Source organism: Andrographis paniculata, unplaced genomic scaffold (genome assembly GCF_009805555.1).
Source record: "Andrographis paniculata isolate CXL003 unplaced genomic scaffold, ASM980555v1 Contig82END, whole genome shotgun sequence".
NCBI classification, from domain to species: Eukaryota; Viridiplantae; Streptophyta; class Magnoliopsida; order Lamiales; family Acanthaceae; genus Andrographis; species Andrographis paniculata.
The window spans coordinates 2,089,156-2,105,538 of record NW_026137620.1 but is presented as its reverse complement, the minus strand read 5'-3'; the positions used below and the strand labels follow the sequence as shown (position 1 = coordinate 2,105,538).

The window sequence follows — 16,383 nt, the reverse complement described above, 5'->3', positions numbered from 1 at the left end:
ATTTATTTTTTTATATAGTGAAAAAATAGATAAAATAGTATTTCTATTGAACAATTGATGATAACTAAAAGAAAGAAAAGTGAGTATACATTCAGATAATAAATGGAGGGAATATTTTAATAAGTTCGATGTTGGGAAAACATTCAAGATAGAAAGCAGTACAAATACACTTTTTTCTTTTGTTTTTTTAAATAGAGAGCTATTTGGTAGTAGGTTTTAACACTTGGGAAGGTGAGAGGATAGTGTTTTTGAAGTAGAAAAAGTTTAAATTGGAATATATTTTTAGGAAAAAATCAAGAGTAGATTTAATATAGTCAAAATGTATTGATTTTGATTCGAATATAAAAAAAATTATCAATTTTTGTCTAATTATAAATAATTTTAATTAACTTTTGTCTTATTGTTAAAAATTAACGAAAATTATTGATCTATTTTCTTGACACAATCATATATAATTATACATGCTTATATTGTTCTATGGCGGTATTTATTTATGTTATGATTTAAAATTTTGTTTTTTGGTTATGTTTTTTTCGTTTGGAAAAGAAATTATTGCTTTTAAATAGTTAATATAGTTAAAAATTAAATTATATCAATTTGAAAATGTTGAAGTTCGGTTCGATCATGATTGAAATATATATTGAAATTTTAGGTTAAAATACAAAGAAATATGACCGTGATTCAGCCGTGTTTAATTGTACACGGTAATGTACTGACTTACGTCCATGTACCGTGATGGTGTTATAACATGGCCATATGTGTCAGTGCAGCCGGGTACATCCAATATGGACTTCAATATTCCTATGATAAAGTGTGGGTGTATATATATCGAAACATGGCCGTGTGGGGTTGTTTATTTAGTTTTCTTTCCCTAACATGGCTGTGGCCGTGTGAGGTTGTTTATTTAGTTTTCTTTTCTTGTAGTTAATCTGGTTGTAATTCATTTAATCACAGACGTATTTCTTTATGTTTTGATATAAAAATTCAATACATATTTCAATTACAGTCGAATTTATGTACTTAAAAAAAAAATGAAAATTTGGATCAAAACAGATATAAACACTTAGTGTACAATTAAACACTACCGTGTTGTATCAAGATCAGTTGCCCGTAAATTCCGTTATATTTACGTCAATAATTTTCGGTGTTATCAAAATTGAATAAATTTATTTATAACGAGACAAAAATTGATGAGTTTTTTTTTAAGATTTTTTTAATATATTGAGGCCAAAATTGTTACATTTTAACCGTATTGAGACTACTATTGATTTATTTATTTTTATTTTTTTTCCATATTTGTAATATGGTATTAACACTAATATTTTATGATATTTTAAATGTACTACATATGCTTGGCTTTGATTTGAAAAAATAAGTATTTTATTTAATATTTTTGGAGAAAAAAAATTAAGGTGTGTTTCTTTTGAAAGGTTTGGTGGCTTGGTACAATACAATTACTGTTTGATTCAATTCGAGTGCGAGACCGAGAGCAATTGCACCAGCAAATATGGAAAAATACCTCAGGTCGCTAACGTGGTGCTTATTTGTCAATTTTCATCTTCTGACATAATAAAACAAAAGGTAATGATGTGACACAGAATTAACATGGCCTCGCCTGCATTTTCACCCATAATAAAAATCAATACATATAAAAATCTTCAAACTCAAACAAATTCTTTACATTTAAAAGAATAAAAAAATTTACACTATCTTAAAATTCAAATCCAATCCAAACACAAACCCAATTCCTCCAAAACTCTTCAAAACAAACACACCGTTAATAATATAATTGTTGGAACCTAAAATTCGGAGATTCCAAGACCGTTCATCGATTCGTTGGTCTGGATTCCGGAAGTACTCATCGCCTGCATTTTCACCCACAATAAAAATCAATACACATAAAAATCTTCAAACTCAAACAAAATCTTTACACTTAAAAGAATAAAAAAATTTAAACTATCTTAAAATTCAAATCCAGTCCAAACACAAACCCAATTTCTCCAAAACTCTTCAAAACAAACACACCCTCAATAAATAATGGTAAAATTACTTATAACTCACATGTGGTTTCAAAATTCAGCGTAAAATCACCGTATACTTTAAAAATTGCATGGTACCCCCTTATACTTTAAAAAACGTTGCATGAAACCCCACCACCATGAAACTTTCCTCGTATGATAAAAAGATGATTTCATATTTATATGTTTTGCATGGCAGTGGGGTTTTATGCAATACTTTTGAAAGTATAAGGAAACCTCATGCAATTTTTTAAAGTAAGGTGGGGATTTATGCTAAGTTTCGAAACCACATAGTAGTTTCATGCAACATTTTTTAAAGTATAAGGCGACGTCATGCAATTTTTAAAGTAGAATGGAGATTTACGCTGAGTTTATAAACCACATGGGAGTTATGGACAATTTTGCCATAAATAATTGTTGGAACCTAAAATTCGGAGGTTCCAAGACCGTTCGTCGTTGTAGGTTCCGAAAGTACTCCAAAGAGCCTGTCCGTCGTCGGATTGGAGGCGGCTCCTGCGATGGAGCCTGCACAGCTTCAGTCTTAAACGAAGCTTCGAGCCTAAACGACCGATTTCGATGGAGTTAAACTAACATCTACTAAAACTCGAATAAATCTACTGGAAATCACGATAAAAATATGCTAGAAACATAAAAACATTTAATTCTAATTAAAATGCATAAACATGAACTAAAACATGAAAAAGAAATAGAGAAATATACAAATTCATCTTCTTGTGCATGTGTTATGTGTTTTTTTTCTAGTTTTAATCTTAAAATAGAATAACAGCCTCTTCCCATTAAAAGGAGCAGTTCCAATTATTCCTCCACCACTCTCAACCGTCTGGTAACCTTCTTCCATCAGCTCCCAACTACCTGGTAACCTCCTCCCGTCAACCACCTGATAACCTCTTTCCATCAACCATCTGATAGCATCTTTCCATCAGCTCCCAACCGCTTCAATTGTCTCTGGACCGGGTTCCACTTGCTCCGAACTTCTTCCATTGCCTCTAAACCAAATATGTCGCTTACTCCAACTTGTTTCCATCGTACTCCTAGCCGGTCCAAAGGGATGTGTCCCCAACAGCCTCAAGTTACGTAAAATTCTCGATTTTCCTCTTGTTGGCTTGTTTTATGGAGTTTTTTTGAATAAAGTATGAAAGTGCATAGACCCTCCACTAATGTTCAGTACAAAATTATTAATCTAGGGCAATGGAAGTAGTTATCCCATGATCTGTGGAAGCTGTTATTTTCTATCTTGTGGAGGCAATCTTCCTCTGCTTTGTGGAAGCACCGCAATCCAATTGAGGTAGTTGTTTTCAATCCAATGGAGACAATAATTTCTGACCTTATGGAAACATTATTCCGGGATGGAGGCGCCATGGTCCAAGGAGTTGTTGCCCTAAGGTCCATGGAGGCTGCTGCTTTCGGCCCTGTGGAAACACCACAATCCAATGGAAGTTGTTGTCTTCGGCTCTGTGGAGGCAACAGTCTTTGGCTCTGAGGCTTGAAGCTCCGTTACTGTTGAGCGGCTCCGTGGCCAATAAGCTATGGCTCCACTTTGGTCTTTGAGTCTCATTCATGTTCAGGTGTTTTTGGACTCATGTCCAACAATAGTAAAATTCAAATCAAAATTCTTAAACCAAACACACCATAAATTATACAAAGCTAAATAAAAATCATTTGACACAAATTCAATGGAAATAGAATGAATAATTTGACACAAAGCAAAACTAGCAGTCGAGTAGGAGAAGAGCTAGCCATTCATCTAAACAGTTTGAGCTTTTAGGTGAGACGGTCATTCAGCATCCGATATGTATCGCAGAGAGGAGATTTACATTGAGTTTCTACCAATTATTAGCTATAAGAAATTTTAGGTTAAAAATCGACTTTCCAATATAATGGTAATAATAATGGACTCAGATAGATGTGATGTGTAATGAGAATTCTATTCAAACTCAACTATTCAAATATCATGTCAAATAACAATTATGTACAATAACAAAATTATTGGGTAGGATCAAATTATATTTCGACCATGTTGGTCCCGAAAAATCGATTAACTCATACACAAAGACAACAAACTCAAATTTACAAGCAAACTATAAAATTTTTCAATATAGACTTGTTATTTGCTAGATGGATTGCGAATGCATATACGGGACAACTAAGAACATAAAATACAGAATAAGCAACTATCAAAACTATTGAAATACAAATATATATATGAATATAATCAAGTTACACACTGAATAAATCATGATCACCATTTCTTGATCAACTGAATAAATCATGATTACCATTTCTTGATCATTCCTCCATGTCAAACTATCTCCAACCCTTATATTTCAATGTTCAATTTCTCACGCTATTTACCCATCCAAAACTGAGAACTATTTTTAACCTCACAACCTCGTATGTTTTTTTTTTTTTTTTTTTTTTTATTTTTTTTCACTACAAATTAATTGTAACAATTTTAGATTTTCTAAATAGATGATTCACCAATATGGTGCATACGATCATTTTTTTTTTACTACCGTAACCACAATAATAATGTGGGCCGACTTTTGGGGTCAGATTGCGAAAGCCCAATTTTTTGTTTTATAAACATCAAATTTTTTTGTTTTAATTGAAAAAATAATTATGAGACCCGAACCTTGATCTTACCCGATTCCGACATGGACCCAGACCGGATCCTACCCGAAACCCAACATCGACCTTCAGTACCAATCCATCGACACAACCATCCGAGCTACCGAGTCCTCTCATGGTCATGGCAGTGCGCTTGGCCAATTATCCGCATTCGACGTTCAGTTTCCAGTTGCCTAGTCATAGTCGTCGTCGCGGCCTTTCGCGGAAGCGATTAGGGCGTCTTTCAGCTTCAATGAATTCCGGCGATGATCTCAGTTCGAAGTTAATGGAATTTCCTTACGTGTCTGGTCCTCACAGAAGATTGATGGTGGATTTGCTATCCACTGTGGACAGTCGCCTTGGATCCTCACTGCAGTCGTGTACTCTTCCATCCGACGTACAGCACTTTGGGAATGACAGCGGGACAGCTCGTGCTACTCTGAACCTTCGATCTGGAATACCTTCGTCTCAGGTACCATTACCGTCTTCAATGAATTGGACTTGCGACGCCAAAATTGGGAAATTTCAAATTGTAAAATTGATAGAGTGAAACAGATCGCATTCCAGTGAAGCTTTCTTTTCATCTGATATGCTTTGTATAGCTGAAGCATCTTAATAATTGTTTTGGATTGTTCTAGCTCCAACGCTTGATTTTCTGAAATTTTTTTATTGATTGTTCAAAAATATTGTATACCGAGTGAATTTTGGAGAATTAATAGTGTTCGTTCTTTAAATGTTGTGAATTGTTTTCTAGCTCTAACACTTGATCTTCTGCAAATTGTTCATTCATTATTCAAAAATATTGTATACCGAGTGAATTTTGGGGGATCTTAATATTGCTCTTTAATTGCTGTGAATTTTTCTAGCTCCAACACTTGATCTTCTTTAATTGTTCAAAAATATTGTGAATTGTTCTAGCTCCAATACTCAGATCTTCTGCATATTGTTCTTTAACTGTTGTGAATTGTTCTAGCTACAACACTTAGATCTTCTGCAAATTGTTCTTCAATTATTTTGAATTGTTCTAGGTCCAACACTTGATCTTCTGCATATTGTCTTTAATTGTTGTGAATTGTTCTAGCTCCAAAACCCGATCTTCTGCATATTGTTCTTTAATTGTTGTGAATTGTTCTAGCTCCAACACCCGATCTTCCGAAATTGTTCTTTAATGTTGTGAATTGTTCTAGCTCCAACACCCGATCTTCTGAAATTGTTCTTTAATTTCTGTGAATTGTTCTAGCTCCAACACTTGATCTTCTGCATATTGTCTTTAATTGTTGTGAATTGTTCTAGCTCCAGCACTCGATCTTCTGCAAATTGTTCTTAAATTATTCTTAACTGTTCTAGCTCCAGCACTCAGATCTTCTGCATATTGTTCTTTAATTTCTGTGAATTGTTCTAGCTCCAAAACTCAAATCTTCTCCAAATTGTTCTTTAATTGTTCAAATCTTCTCCAAATTTCTAAAGTGAAAATACATACCAGATTGATCTCATTGTAGGAAGCTGGATCCACTGTGAGCTTCCATCCGGTGGAGCGTTGAACATAACGAGCCTTTCAGCCTATTTACGAGCTTCAACTGATGCCCCACACTTCCTTCTGGACCTCATCCAAAGTAGCTCAACATCACTTGTGCTGGTTCTCGATTTGACTCCTCGAAAGGATCTCATCATGTATCCCGAATACCTCAAAACTTACTACGAAGATCCCCAATTGGACAGGCATAGACAGCGCCTCCATGATCTGCCTCAGGTAAGTCCTTACATATCACCCTCTCTTTACATACGGGCGATTCTTTCTCCAACTGCAATTATAGCATCGATAGATGTTGGAGCGAGTGAAGGAACTACTGAAATTGGTGATATTATTCGAGATCATATCGATCCCATTAGCAAGGAGTTTCTGAATTTTTGGATAGAGTCGTGTGCCTGCACGGATAGGAATTTGGGAGAGGTTGAGCAGACCTATTTAGCTGAGAGGGATCGAGTGATTAAGAATAAGACCATTGAGGTTGATCTCGGCTCAAGTTTCCCGAGGTTGTTCGGGAAAGATGTTGCTGAAAGAACTCTAGGTGTGTTGAAGGAATATTATAACAAATGATCTGTAATTCGGACATGTTTGTTGCTATCTATCATCTTAGGTTGTTCATGTACTCATATGTTGCCTCCAATTCTTGCATCTTTGAAATACCCATATGAAGCTGCCTTTTGGTGAAATCGATGTTCTTACATAAAGTCTTGTTGGACTGTGTCAACTAAACACTAAGTATGATTGGACTGTCAAAACGGATTAGTGGACGGATTGACCCACAACCCACCTTAACCTGCAAATAAGCGGGTTGTTTGCGGCCAACCCGTGAAGGGGCAGATTAAAATTTTATCAACCCAATCCAACACACCAGCGGGTGGTGAGCTAAGCGGACTGGTCCACGAACTTTTTAAAAATATTAAAAGAATATTAATATTATAAATATTTTTGTAATTAATATTTAAAAATAATTTTATTGTAGAATTTAGATAATAAATATTTTAAAATAAATAACAAATATAAAAATTCTCAATTCTAAATATTATTAATTAGTGTATTTAAAAAAATTAATAATAAGAAATACTTCATTTTAAAAATAAATCATAATTAATTTTATAAATTTGTATAATTATAAAATAATAAAATGGAAAACGAACAAAACAAATGATGAAAAATCGAAACAAATAACAATGTCAGGAATAATATAGTTAGAGAAGAGAAACAAGGTTGTAGATAATATTGATAATTTATTTAAGTTAATGATAGTATAAATTTTATTTTATTATTCTTAACAAAATAATGATATATTTGTAATTTATAAAAAAATAAAATATATTCTTATATTAATATTTGATTAGTTTTATTATAATTTTTTAATATAACAATAAAAAATGGTAAAAAAATACATTTACTTAGAGAACAGTATTAATTATTATATTTACTTGACCGCGGGCTAACCTATCCTCAACCCGCGGCTCATGCGGATTGGCTCATTTACGCCCGCATTTTAACGGGCTCCTTAAAAGTAAGGCAGGACGGGCCAACCTGATCGGCTCAACCTATTTTTGACTGTTTTAAGTATGATATTGTCCGCTCGGGCTTAGTCGCGCGGATTTATTTTTGAATATTCTCCAAAGACCTCTAAAATGTGAAAACTTCCAACTAGGAAATTAGGATTGCACCCCAACATGCCTTGTGAAATGTGAGCCGTCAGATGTGTGTACTGTCTACGGCTGTGATTCTTCTTCGAAAACTAAGTGGTGTTAAATGCGTGCAAACTTTGCAAGGAGATTACTTGCAGGCTTTGGCTTTGGTTAGTTGGATTCCTTATTACAAGTCCTGCAAAAAATTAAGATTCCAATTGTTGGTTGATACTTTAGATTGTTGAACGACAAAAAATTTTAAACGTGACGAATTTTGTGTCTGAATTGAATTGAGACGTAATTTGAATGACTACTCACCAATTATTCGCGCTCTGTTTACCCGACATACTTTTCACTCATTTGATACTATTTATTTTTTAAAAAACATCACATCAAATACAATTTTTTTTTTCTTACAAAACATCAAATCAAATATATATATATATATATATTTTTTTCAAAATTTAAAAAATCTCCAAAGATCCTTATCTAAACAAACAGGTATGGAATAAATGTATTCCATTTTGTGTATTCATTTCCTTGCAATCTGAAATTGAGATAAGCTGCACAGGGCTCACAATTTCTTGCTCTATATAAATATAAACTGTTAGTATATAATTCTAATTGAAAAGATATGCAATTTAGCTACCATTTAGAAGAGATAAATAATACTCCATCGGTTTCAATATAATAGTCTTCCGTCTCGATACAATAGTCTTGTTTATTATTTTTGTCCGTCCCAAAACAATAGTCTTGTTTCCGTAAATAACCATATCATCGTAAAATTACCCATACTTTTTCATTTTTATTACACAATTGCCACTACTTTTTACACTAATAAATTTTTTTTTTATCCATATTTTTTACCAATTACGAATATAATATCAATATTTCTTAAATCTCGTACCCAATCCAATTAAGACTGTATTTATAAGACAGAGAGAGTATACTATAAGTATATACCAAGTTTAAATAATTAAAAGAAACTCTTTTGACTTCACATGGCAATATATTTGAATTTGGGTAGGTGCATTATGTATAGGAAAGAAAGGAAGTTGGGTAGTATACTACAAATATAAATATAATACTCCCTCCCTAATTAAAAAATAATACTATTTTGATATTAGTATAAAAAAAAAAAAAAGGTAAAAAATACATTGGAATGTTATAAAATGTGTATTAAATAATTGATGGAAAGCAGTAAGATAAGTAAAAAAATTAGCTAAACATGATTTATTATTTATTCAAATAAAAATAATGAAATTATTTCCTATAAATAAATAAAAAAACTATTAAAAAAAAGACTAGTTACAAACTATATTTAATAAAATGAGTGAAATAAAGGTTGAGGGAAGAATGAAAGTGGAAGGCAGTAAATAAGCACTAGTTGTACGGTACAGTGAGCAAAGTCGCGAACGCAAAGCAAACGAAACAAAACGAGTGGCTCCAAACGGCTTCGTCTTCCCCACCACGTGGCTCTCCCAAATCTTCCATTTCATCTTCCAATTCCAACTCTAATTCGTTTACATGTCCCTTTTGCTTTCTTCCCCACTCAGAGAAGACAGAGATCCCAAAGGAATCTTCCCTCGTCTCCCCCAAAAATCTCCTTCTTCTTCCATATCTACCCATCACTCTTCCTTCCCCTACCAATTACCATGGCCATGAGGGCTCTCAGCCCCACAGCGCATTTCGCGCTCATCGATCTCCACTCCGCGCACTACATCCCGGCCTCCGCCTTCGCCGCCATGGCCGGCTCGTTTTCTGCCGCAATGCGTCGCAGGAAGATCACATCCGAGGCGACTTCCCCCGCGATTCGCCGCCCCAGGGACAGGGGAACGGGAACCGGCTCGGTGTTGACTTCGTCGGGGTCCGCCGCATCCACCTCGAGCTCCGGCAATGAGGCGCCGGTGCCGGTGGTCTCGGACCTGGAGTTGTTCCTGGAGATGGTGCCTGTGAGATTGAGGCAGGAGCTTTACAGGCACGGGGAGATCGGTGAGCTGATCGAGGTGGTTATGGACTTGGGGAGGAAGCCCCTCGCTCGATTCCCCTCGGGGGATTGGGTCATCTCCCACCACCCCGTCATGCCTCAGGATCTGCTCCACGCTATCTCTAAGGTTGGTTGTCTTGTCTTCCTAAAATTCAAATTCTCAACGATGAATTTAGTAACTAACATTTGAACTACTTGCTTTATATATACACACACTTATGATGCTGCTGTGGATTCATTCTATGCTGATGCAAAATTTTGATCTGCCTTGTTGATGACAAGTTGTATTGCTGAAATGAGATGCCATAGATTCTGTTTGATTGACTTACATATGCTGTTCCTACCTAAACTTTACAATTCAACATCATACAATGTGCTGAGGATGGATATGTATATGTATAGATATAGAGATGCCGGGTATGTTGTTTTCTTCGATTGTAATGTAATGACATGCTATTTGGATAGTAGGTTGTTTAATAGTTGAGTTAGAACATGTTAGGGTGCTGTATAGTTGTAATCAACACATCAGATATATAGTTTAACATCAGACGCTAACAATTTATTGTATAGATTATTAATGTGTTGCCTGTTTTATTTTGCGTATTGTGTTAATATAATTTGTGTGCCAAGATCAATTATATATTGGGACTATTATTGTTGTGTTGTTAGTTGTTAATGTATTGTTTCTTGCGATTAGATATGTTGTTCGTAGATGGACCATTTCCTTTTTCTTGATTCCAGTAAGTTGTTGATGCATTAGTTTTAAAGCTCCATATAATTGAGTGTTTTTTTGTCAAGATCACTTATTTGTTCATTCGTGTTGTTAATGTAGTTATACAATATGGTAAATCTAAATATAGGGACTGTTGACCTAAGACAAACCAATTGCTCGATTTAATCAGCATGGGTGTGTATATAGATTTGTATGTTTATGGGGCTGTAGGATTTTAGTGTTAACTTAATTGATGGCATCCAGGTTGGTGATTTCTCCGACGACAACCGTTCAGGGATTGATCATTCTCTGCATCGTATAAGCGCCATCCGGAACCGGAAAATGCAAATCATAGGTCTCACATGCCGTGTGGGCCGAGCTGTCTCTGGCAGTGCTGAGATCATACGCGACTTAGTTGAGAGTAGAGGGTCTATATTGGTCATAGGGCCTCCGGGTGTCGGAAAAACAACCTTAATAAGGTCAACATAATATTGATTGTATAATTTTTTGCCACTGGCTTCATTTTCTTTTTTTTTTTTTTGGTTTTAAGTGGTTGTGATTTGTTTGAATCTTTTGCAGAGAAATAGCAAGAATTCTGGCCAATGACCAGAAAAAACGCGTGGTTATCGTCGATACATCAAATGAAATTGGCGGTGATGGGGATGTGCCACATTCTGGAATCGGCCGTGCTCGAAGAATGCAAGTGCCGAATGTTCACATGCAGCATAATGTACATCCTTTGATCGTTTTGCCTACTGCTGTTCCTTACTGTTCCAAAGACTGACTCTTTCTCCAATCTCGAGCAGGTAATGATTGAAGCGGTCGAAAACCACATGCCCGAAACTATTATAATCGACGAAATCGGAACAGAGCTTGAAGCATTGGCCGCCAGTACGATTGCTCAAAGGGGTGTGCAACTTGTTGCGACGGCTCATGGCATTACTATAGAAAACATCATTAAGAACCCCTCTTTGCAGACCCTTGTAGGAGGAATAGAGGTGCAAATTAACCCCTCGACTTGTTCTTTCTAACATAAACTTGAATATGTTATCGATGACAGTTTTTTATTTCACTACAAAACAGAGTGTTACTCTAGGCGACGAGGAAGCACGGAAGCGAAAAGTGCAGAAAACGATTCTAGAGAGGAAAGGACCTCCGCCATTCACATGTGCAGTTGAAATGATATCGAAAACCGAGTGTCGTGTTCACCACAAGCTAGATGCTACTGTGGATGCCATTCTTGCAGGTAGTTTCGGTTTTTAATAGTCCTTCCATGAAATTTACCAATCGTCAGTCTTCTTCAGTCCTTGACAAAGTTACACACTTTTCAGGGAAATCTCCATTATTTGAAATCCGGAGCACAACTGCAGAAGAAGCTCATTTTGATGATGCTAAAACAGCATTGGGGAAATCCCAGCTGTTTAAACTCCGTGAAATAGAAATTGAAGCCGATCAATCACTAAAGCCGGTTCAACCTACTCAAGAAAACTTTGTCGAAGATGATAAGGTTACGGCATATAGAAATGAAGGAGCAGAGACTGAATCTGACAAGGAAGCTTCCAATTACCGTCGTAGGTCCAAGAAAGCGCGATCTAGTGTATCTGTGAGCAAAAAGAGCTACCCGCTGTTTGTATTTACTTACAAGGTATTTATTTTCGTCGCCTTTCTCTTTTCACTTTTCTTGTTAGGCAAAATGAACTGAATACGTAATCAGAGAGCAAAAATATAGCATGTTTGAAAAGCACACTTAACCGAAGATAAAAACTAGCATGCGATCTTCAGATGTGACTTCAAGATCCGATTGATTTGGTTGTGTGTGGCTGTTATTTCAGATCCAAGAAGCTGACTTGTTACAAGTAGCGGCCGTAATGGGGCTCGAAGATAAAATAGACATAACTGATGATATTGCTTCTGCTGATGCTATTCTGACATCTAGTTATGAAATGAAACAGAATCCTTGGATCCGAGGAGTGGCGAAATTTCACCAGCTCCCCGTATATGTTATCAAGGTATCACCGTAGATACTCCTAACCTTAACAAGGCTAGGACTTGAAAATTTGTTCATTATGTGTATGTAAAAACGTTTTATTGTTTTTACATTGCAGTCCACTACAATGGCTCAAATGGTAAAAGCAGTCCGAATGATTCTTGGGATGGATTCCTTTAGCTCGACACGAAAGGAGTCTAGAAGTTCCTTTGATATTGAGATCGGAGATGATGCGCCGAAAAGGAAACCGTCATTGGAGGAGATCGATGCCTTGGAGGTATGCATAAGTTTTGTTTATATATAGAAGGTCGAATCTTGACAAATATGTGTGATGCTGTTGTTGTGATTTTCAAGTGCTGAAAATATATGTCACATTGCATCGTTTAGATATATGTTAGAAAATATCCGCAAAAAATTGCATTGATCATCTAAAATCGAATATTTAAAATATTTCAACAACATATAATCGGACAAAATAGCCGAGAAAGCGTTAATTGCATCACCAAAGTAAAGATTTTTACTGCCTCTTGCTTTAGAAATGCTATAAGTGCCTTGCTTTAGAACATCGTCATCTCTGATTCATCTCGTTCTTGGACAGGAGGTTCGGGTGGCGATCGAGTACATAGTGATACCCGGTGGTGAGCCGGTGGAGCTTCTGCCGAGGCGATCGGAGATTGTCGCTCGGCAACTGGAGCTGGTGGAGAGCTATCAGTTAGCTGTGGAGAATTCGGGAACTGAGTCGAACCCCAGACTTCAGATCCTTCCTCAGAAACTGAATTCGAAGCTCCCCTCCTCCTCCTCCTCCTCCGGGACAACGCCGGGTGAAGGCACTAGTGTCGCCAGGCTACCGTTTCTCCCGGAATAGCTCGCCGGGATCGAACAACTATGGGCTCGGCTCGGGTGGAGGTGTGGTTAAGGAAAACCTTTCGGAGCAATGAACATTGATGCATGTTGTTGTAGAGTAAATTAATGAATTGAATTGTATAGTGTAAATTAATTAATTAATTAATTAATTGATGTATTGTTGGGTGTCTGTCTCTCTCTCTGCCCTTGGTGTGGTGTGGAGGGGTTTGTTTATATGTTGTACTGTACAGACAAGGATATTATGGATATGTATGTAATTCAAGCCAAAATCAAGGCTTATATTTAGATTTGTCGTATGATAAAAGAATTCAACTTAGAGAGAATTGATTTTTTTTTTTTTTTTTCTTGTTAAAATGGAGAATTTATTTGACAAATATAATGAGAAATATCAAGAGTGATAAAATGATTGATAACAAAACCAAGAATTAAATAAAAATATTATAACAAATAAATATTGGAATATTTAGTTATTAATTAATTAATTAAATTTATTTTATTTTATCTTGATTTTAATTTTTTATAAAATAAATAATTTTTATTATAAATAATTATAATTGTTAAAAAGTTATAAAGTAAACAAAATTTTAATTTGAATTTGAATGGATACTTTTTTATGTGGTGATATATTAAAATTTTTGGGAAAACATGTGTCTGGTTTTTAAAATTTTAAAATTACCGTATTCTCAATTATAATTATTTGGCTCTTGAGAAGTGTTTGTCACACGCTGCAAAATTTAAAATAAAATAAATCTATTTTTACAATAAAAATAATATAGTATAGATGAAGAAGAGTCGTCTCCTGAGGGAATGAAAAATGTTTTATTTTTTATTATTTGATTTATAAATATAATAAATGGGAGATTTTGGGAGTAAGAAATAAAAATAAAATAACAAACTAAAAACTCTATGACTAAAAGATAAATTCAATAAAAATAAAAATATGTTTCCCGTCTATGAATGAAATTGACAACTTGGTAAGTGGATTTGATCATCGATAAATATTTAATTTTATTGGTTTCTAAATAAATTAGTTATAGTTACCGGCACGCGTCTAATAACCAACTCTTCCTTAATTTCGTGACAGTCTAGTACGCCCATCAACTGCTTCTCTAGTTAGACCAGAACTCTAATGACGTCACAAAGAATTTACTAGCCTAACCGCCTTGCGAACTAAAATAGTCTAATTCAATTTAAGAATTAACTATGCGAAATTGTTTAATTGATTCTGTGATTTCCTAATGATGTTTGCCACTTGCTACTTGAACCAAATTAAAATGCAATTACGAACGTCTTATTTAGTTTAGCAATTAATTCTTAATCCAATTGAAATACTGGGTCACAATACCCAATCAAATAAGAGATTATAACTCAAAGAAATCATAAATCACAAAACTACTTAGGAACCAAAGAAATATCATAAATCAAAACAACTCTAATCTCTCAAATCCATACAAGTTGTCACTCCTAAACTAGAAAAGTAAACTACTCGCTAATGATAGGAGGAAGAACAAAGGAAAATGAAAGCAAAGAGAAATATTGAGAATGACGTTGGTAGGAGTAGAACTCGAAATCTTCTTGGAAAAATCTTTTTTCTTCTTACCCATGCACGGTTTCTCCTCGGGACTCTTCTGAACTGTGTTCTCCTCGGCAAGTGGCATAAAGTTGCGCCTCCTCCTTCTTTCTTTCCTTTATATTTGCCATAATTTTGTAACAATTGAGCTTTGGACATTTTTGTTCTCTTTTTCCACTAATTATATCAATTTTATTATTTTTCTCATGCAAATTATAAATAAATAATATATATACCCAAATCAGGTAGAATCTAATCAAAATTAACCAAATATTGCAAATAATATAAATATTTAACGCATGCATTTATGACTATCAGTTCTCTCTTTATATATGGTAGATAAATAAAATTTGAAAATACTGCTTCTCTTCCTTAACAATATATTTATTTTTTCATTTTGGCCCGTCTCATAACAAATTAGTAATTTCATTGTAATATCTATCTAACATTACAAATACCCTTTCAATTTACAATATATTATACAAATGATATTACATTTATATCATATTATACTAATAAGGGTACTTTAGTCTTTTTACCTTTATTTATATTACATCATAATATAATATTAATATTTTTAAAATTTTGTGAAGAAAATAAATGAATAAATAGATATGAGACATGAGTAACATATAAAATATTAATTTTTAAGAAATAAAATATAAAAAATACGATATCATCCAATATATTTGTATTTGAGTATAATCTTTTTGTAATCCTTGCCTTATTCCTATATCAAACACTAGCTTTTAAACATGTACTATGCACAGAATTATTATAATTAAATTTAATTATTATATTATTTTTTTAATTTTATAAATATTTAAAATATTAGTTGAATTCTTTGCTTTTTCGGTGTCTCTTTTTCCCCCTTTTTCTGCATCACATAAATAATAAAAGAGAATCCATCACATAAAAATACAATATACTCCATCCGCCCTAGGGGTGAGAAAAATTATGAAATTCAAAAATTCGATCCGGACCAAATTGAAATTTAAAATTTGGTTCGAATTTTCAGATTGGTTCGAATTGAATGTTTAATAAATTCTAAATTTTTAAATTAATTTGGATCAGTATACTAAAAATCCGAATTAATTCAAAATCTAAAATATAATATTCTAATATAATTTATTATAGTATATATATATTTAATATCACAAAAATATTATAAAAATTTTAAATAAAGTTTAAAATTTTTAAAAATAATAAAAAATAGAATTTCTATTTCGGATTTTTTGGTTTGCTACGGAAATTTTAATTCAGGTTTTCGAATAGGTTCAGATTCGACAAAAATCCGAATGCTCATCTCTACTCTAGACGAGTCATATGCAATTATTTTGTCAAATTCCATGTATTCGTTTCTTTTTATTTTTAGTAAAAGTATTTTTACCTTAATAAAAAATGTTTATACACTTTATACTATATTACAAATGATATCACTAAAAAGTA

At 34.0% G+C, this 16,383-nt stretch overlaps 2 protein-coding genes across 3 annotated transcripts; both read left to right on the top strand.

Moving 5' to 3' along the window:
* Positions 1–4,749: 4,749 nt before the first annotated feature.
* Positions 4,750–6,796, top strand: LOC127241548 (red chlorophyll catabolite reductase). The gene is made up of 2 exons (XM_051260669.1): positions 4,750–5,118; positions 6,130–6,796. Exons 1-2 carry the CDS (start codon positions 4,783–4,785, stop codon positions 6,742–6,744), a joined length of 951 nt encoding a protein of 316 aa, XP_051116626.1. The 5' UTR covers positions 4,750–4,782; the 3' UTR covers positions 6,745–6,796.
* Positions 6,797–9,329: 2,533 nt separating this feature from the next.
* LOC127241452 (protein SEEDLING PLASTID DEVELOPMENT 1) lies at positions 9,330–13,649 on the top strand. 2 transcript variants are annotated; one of them, XM_051260506.1, is made up of 9 exons: positions 9,330–9,928; positions 10,778–10,992; positions 11,093–11,243; positions 11,320–11,511; positions 11,597–11,759; positions 11,845–12,158; positions 12,466–12,522; positions 12,619–12,777; positions 13,099–13,649. In XM_051260506.1, exons 1-9 carry the CDS (start codon positions 9,470–9,472, stop codon positions 13,363–13,365), a joined length of 1,977 nt encoding a protein of 658 aa, XP_051116463.1. In that variant the 5' UTR covers positions 9,330–9,469; the 3' UTR covers positions 13,366–13,649. The 2 variants fall into 2 exon arrangements, with proteins under 2 accessions (XP_051116463.1, XP_051116462.1); XM_051260505.1 differs by having other exon boundaries at positions 9,333–9,928; positions 12,346–12,522.
* Positions 13,650–16,383: the final 2,734 nt, after the last annotated feature.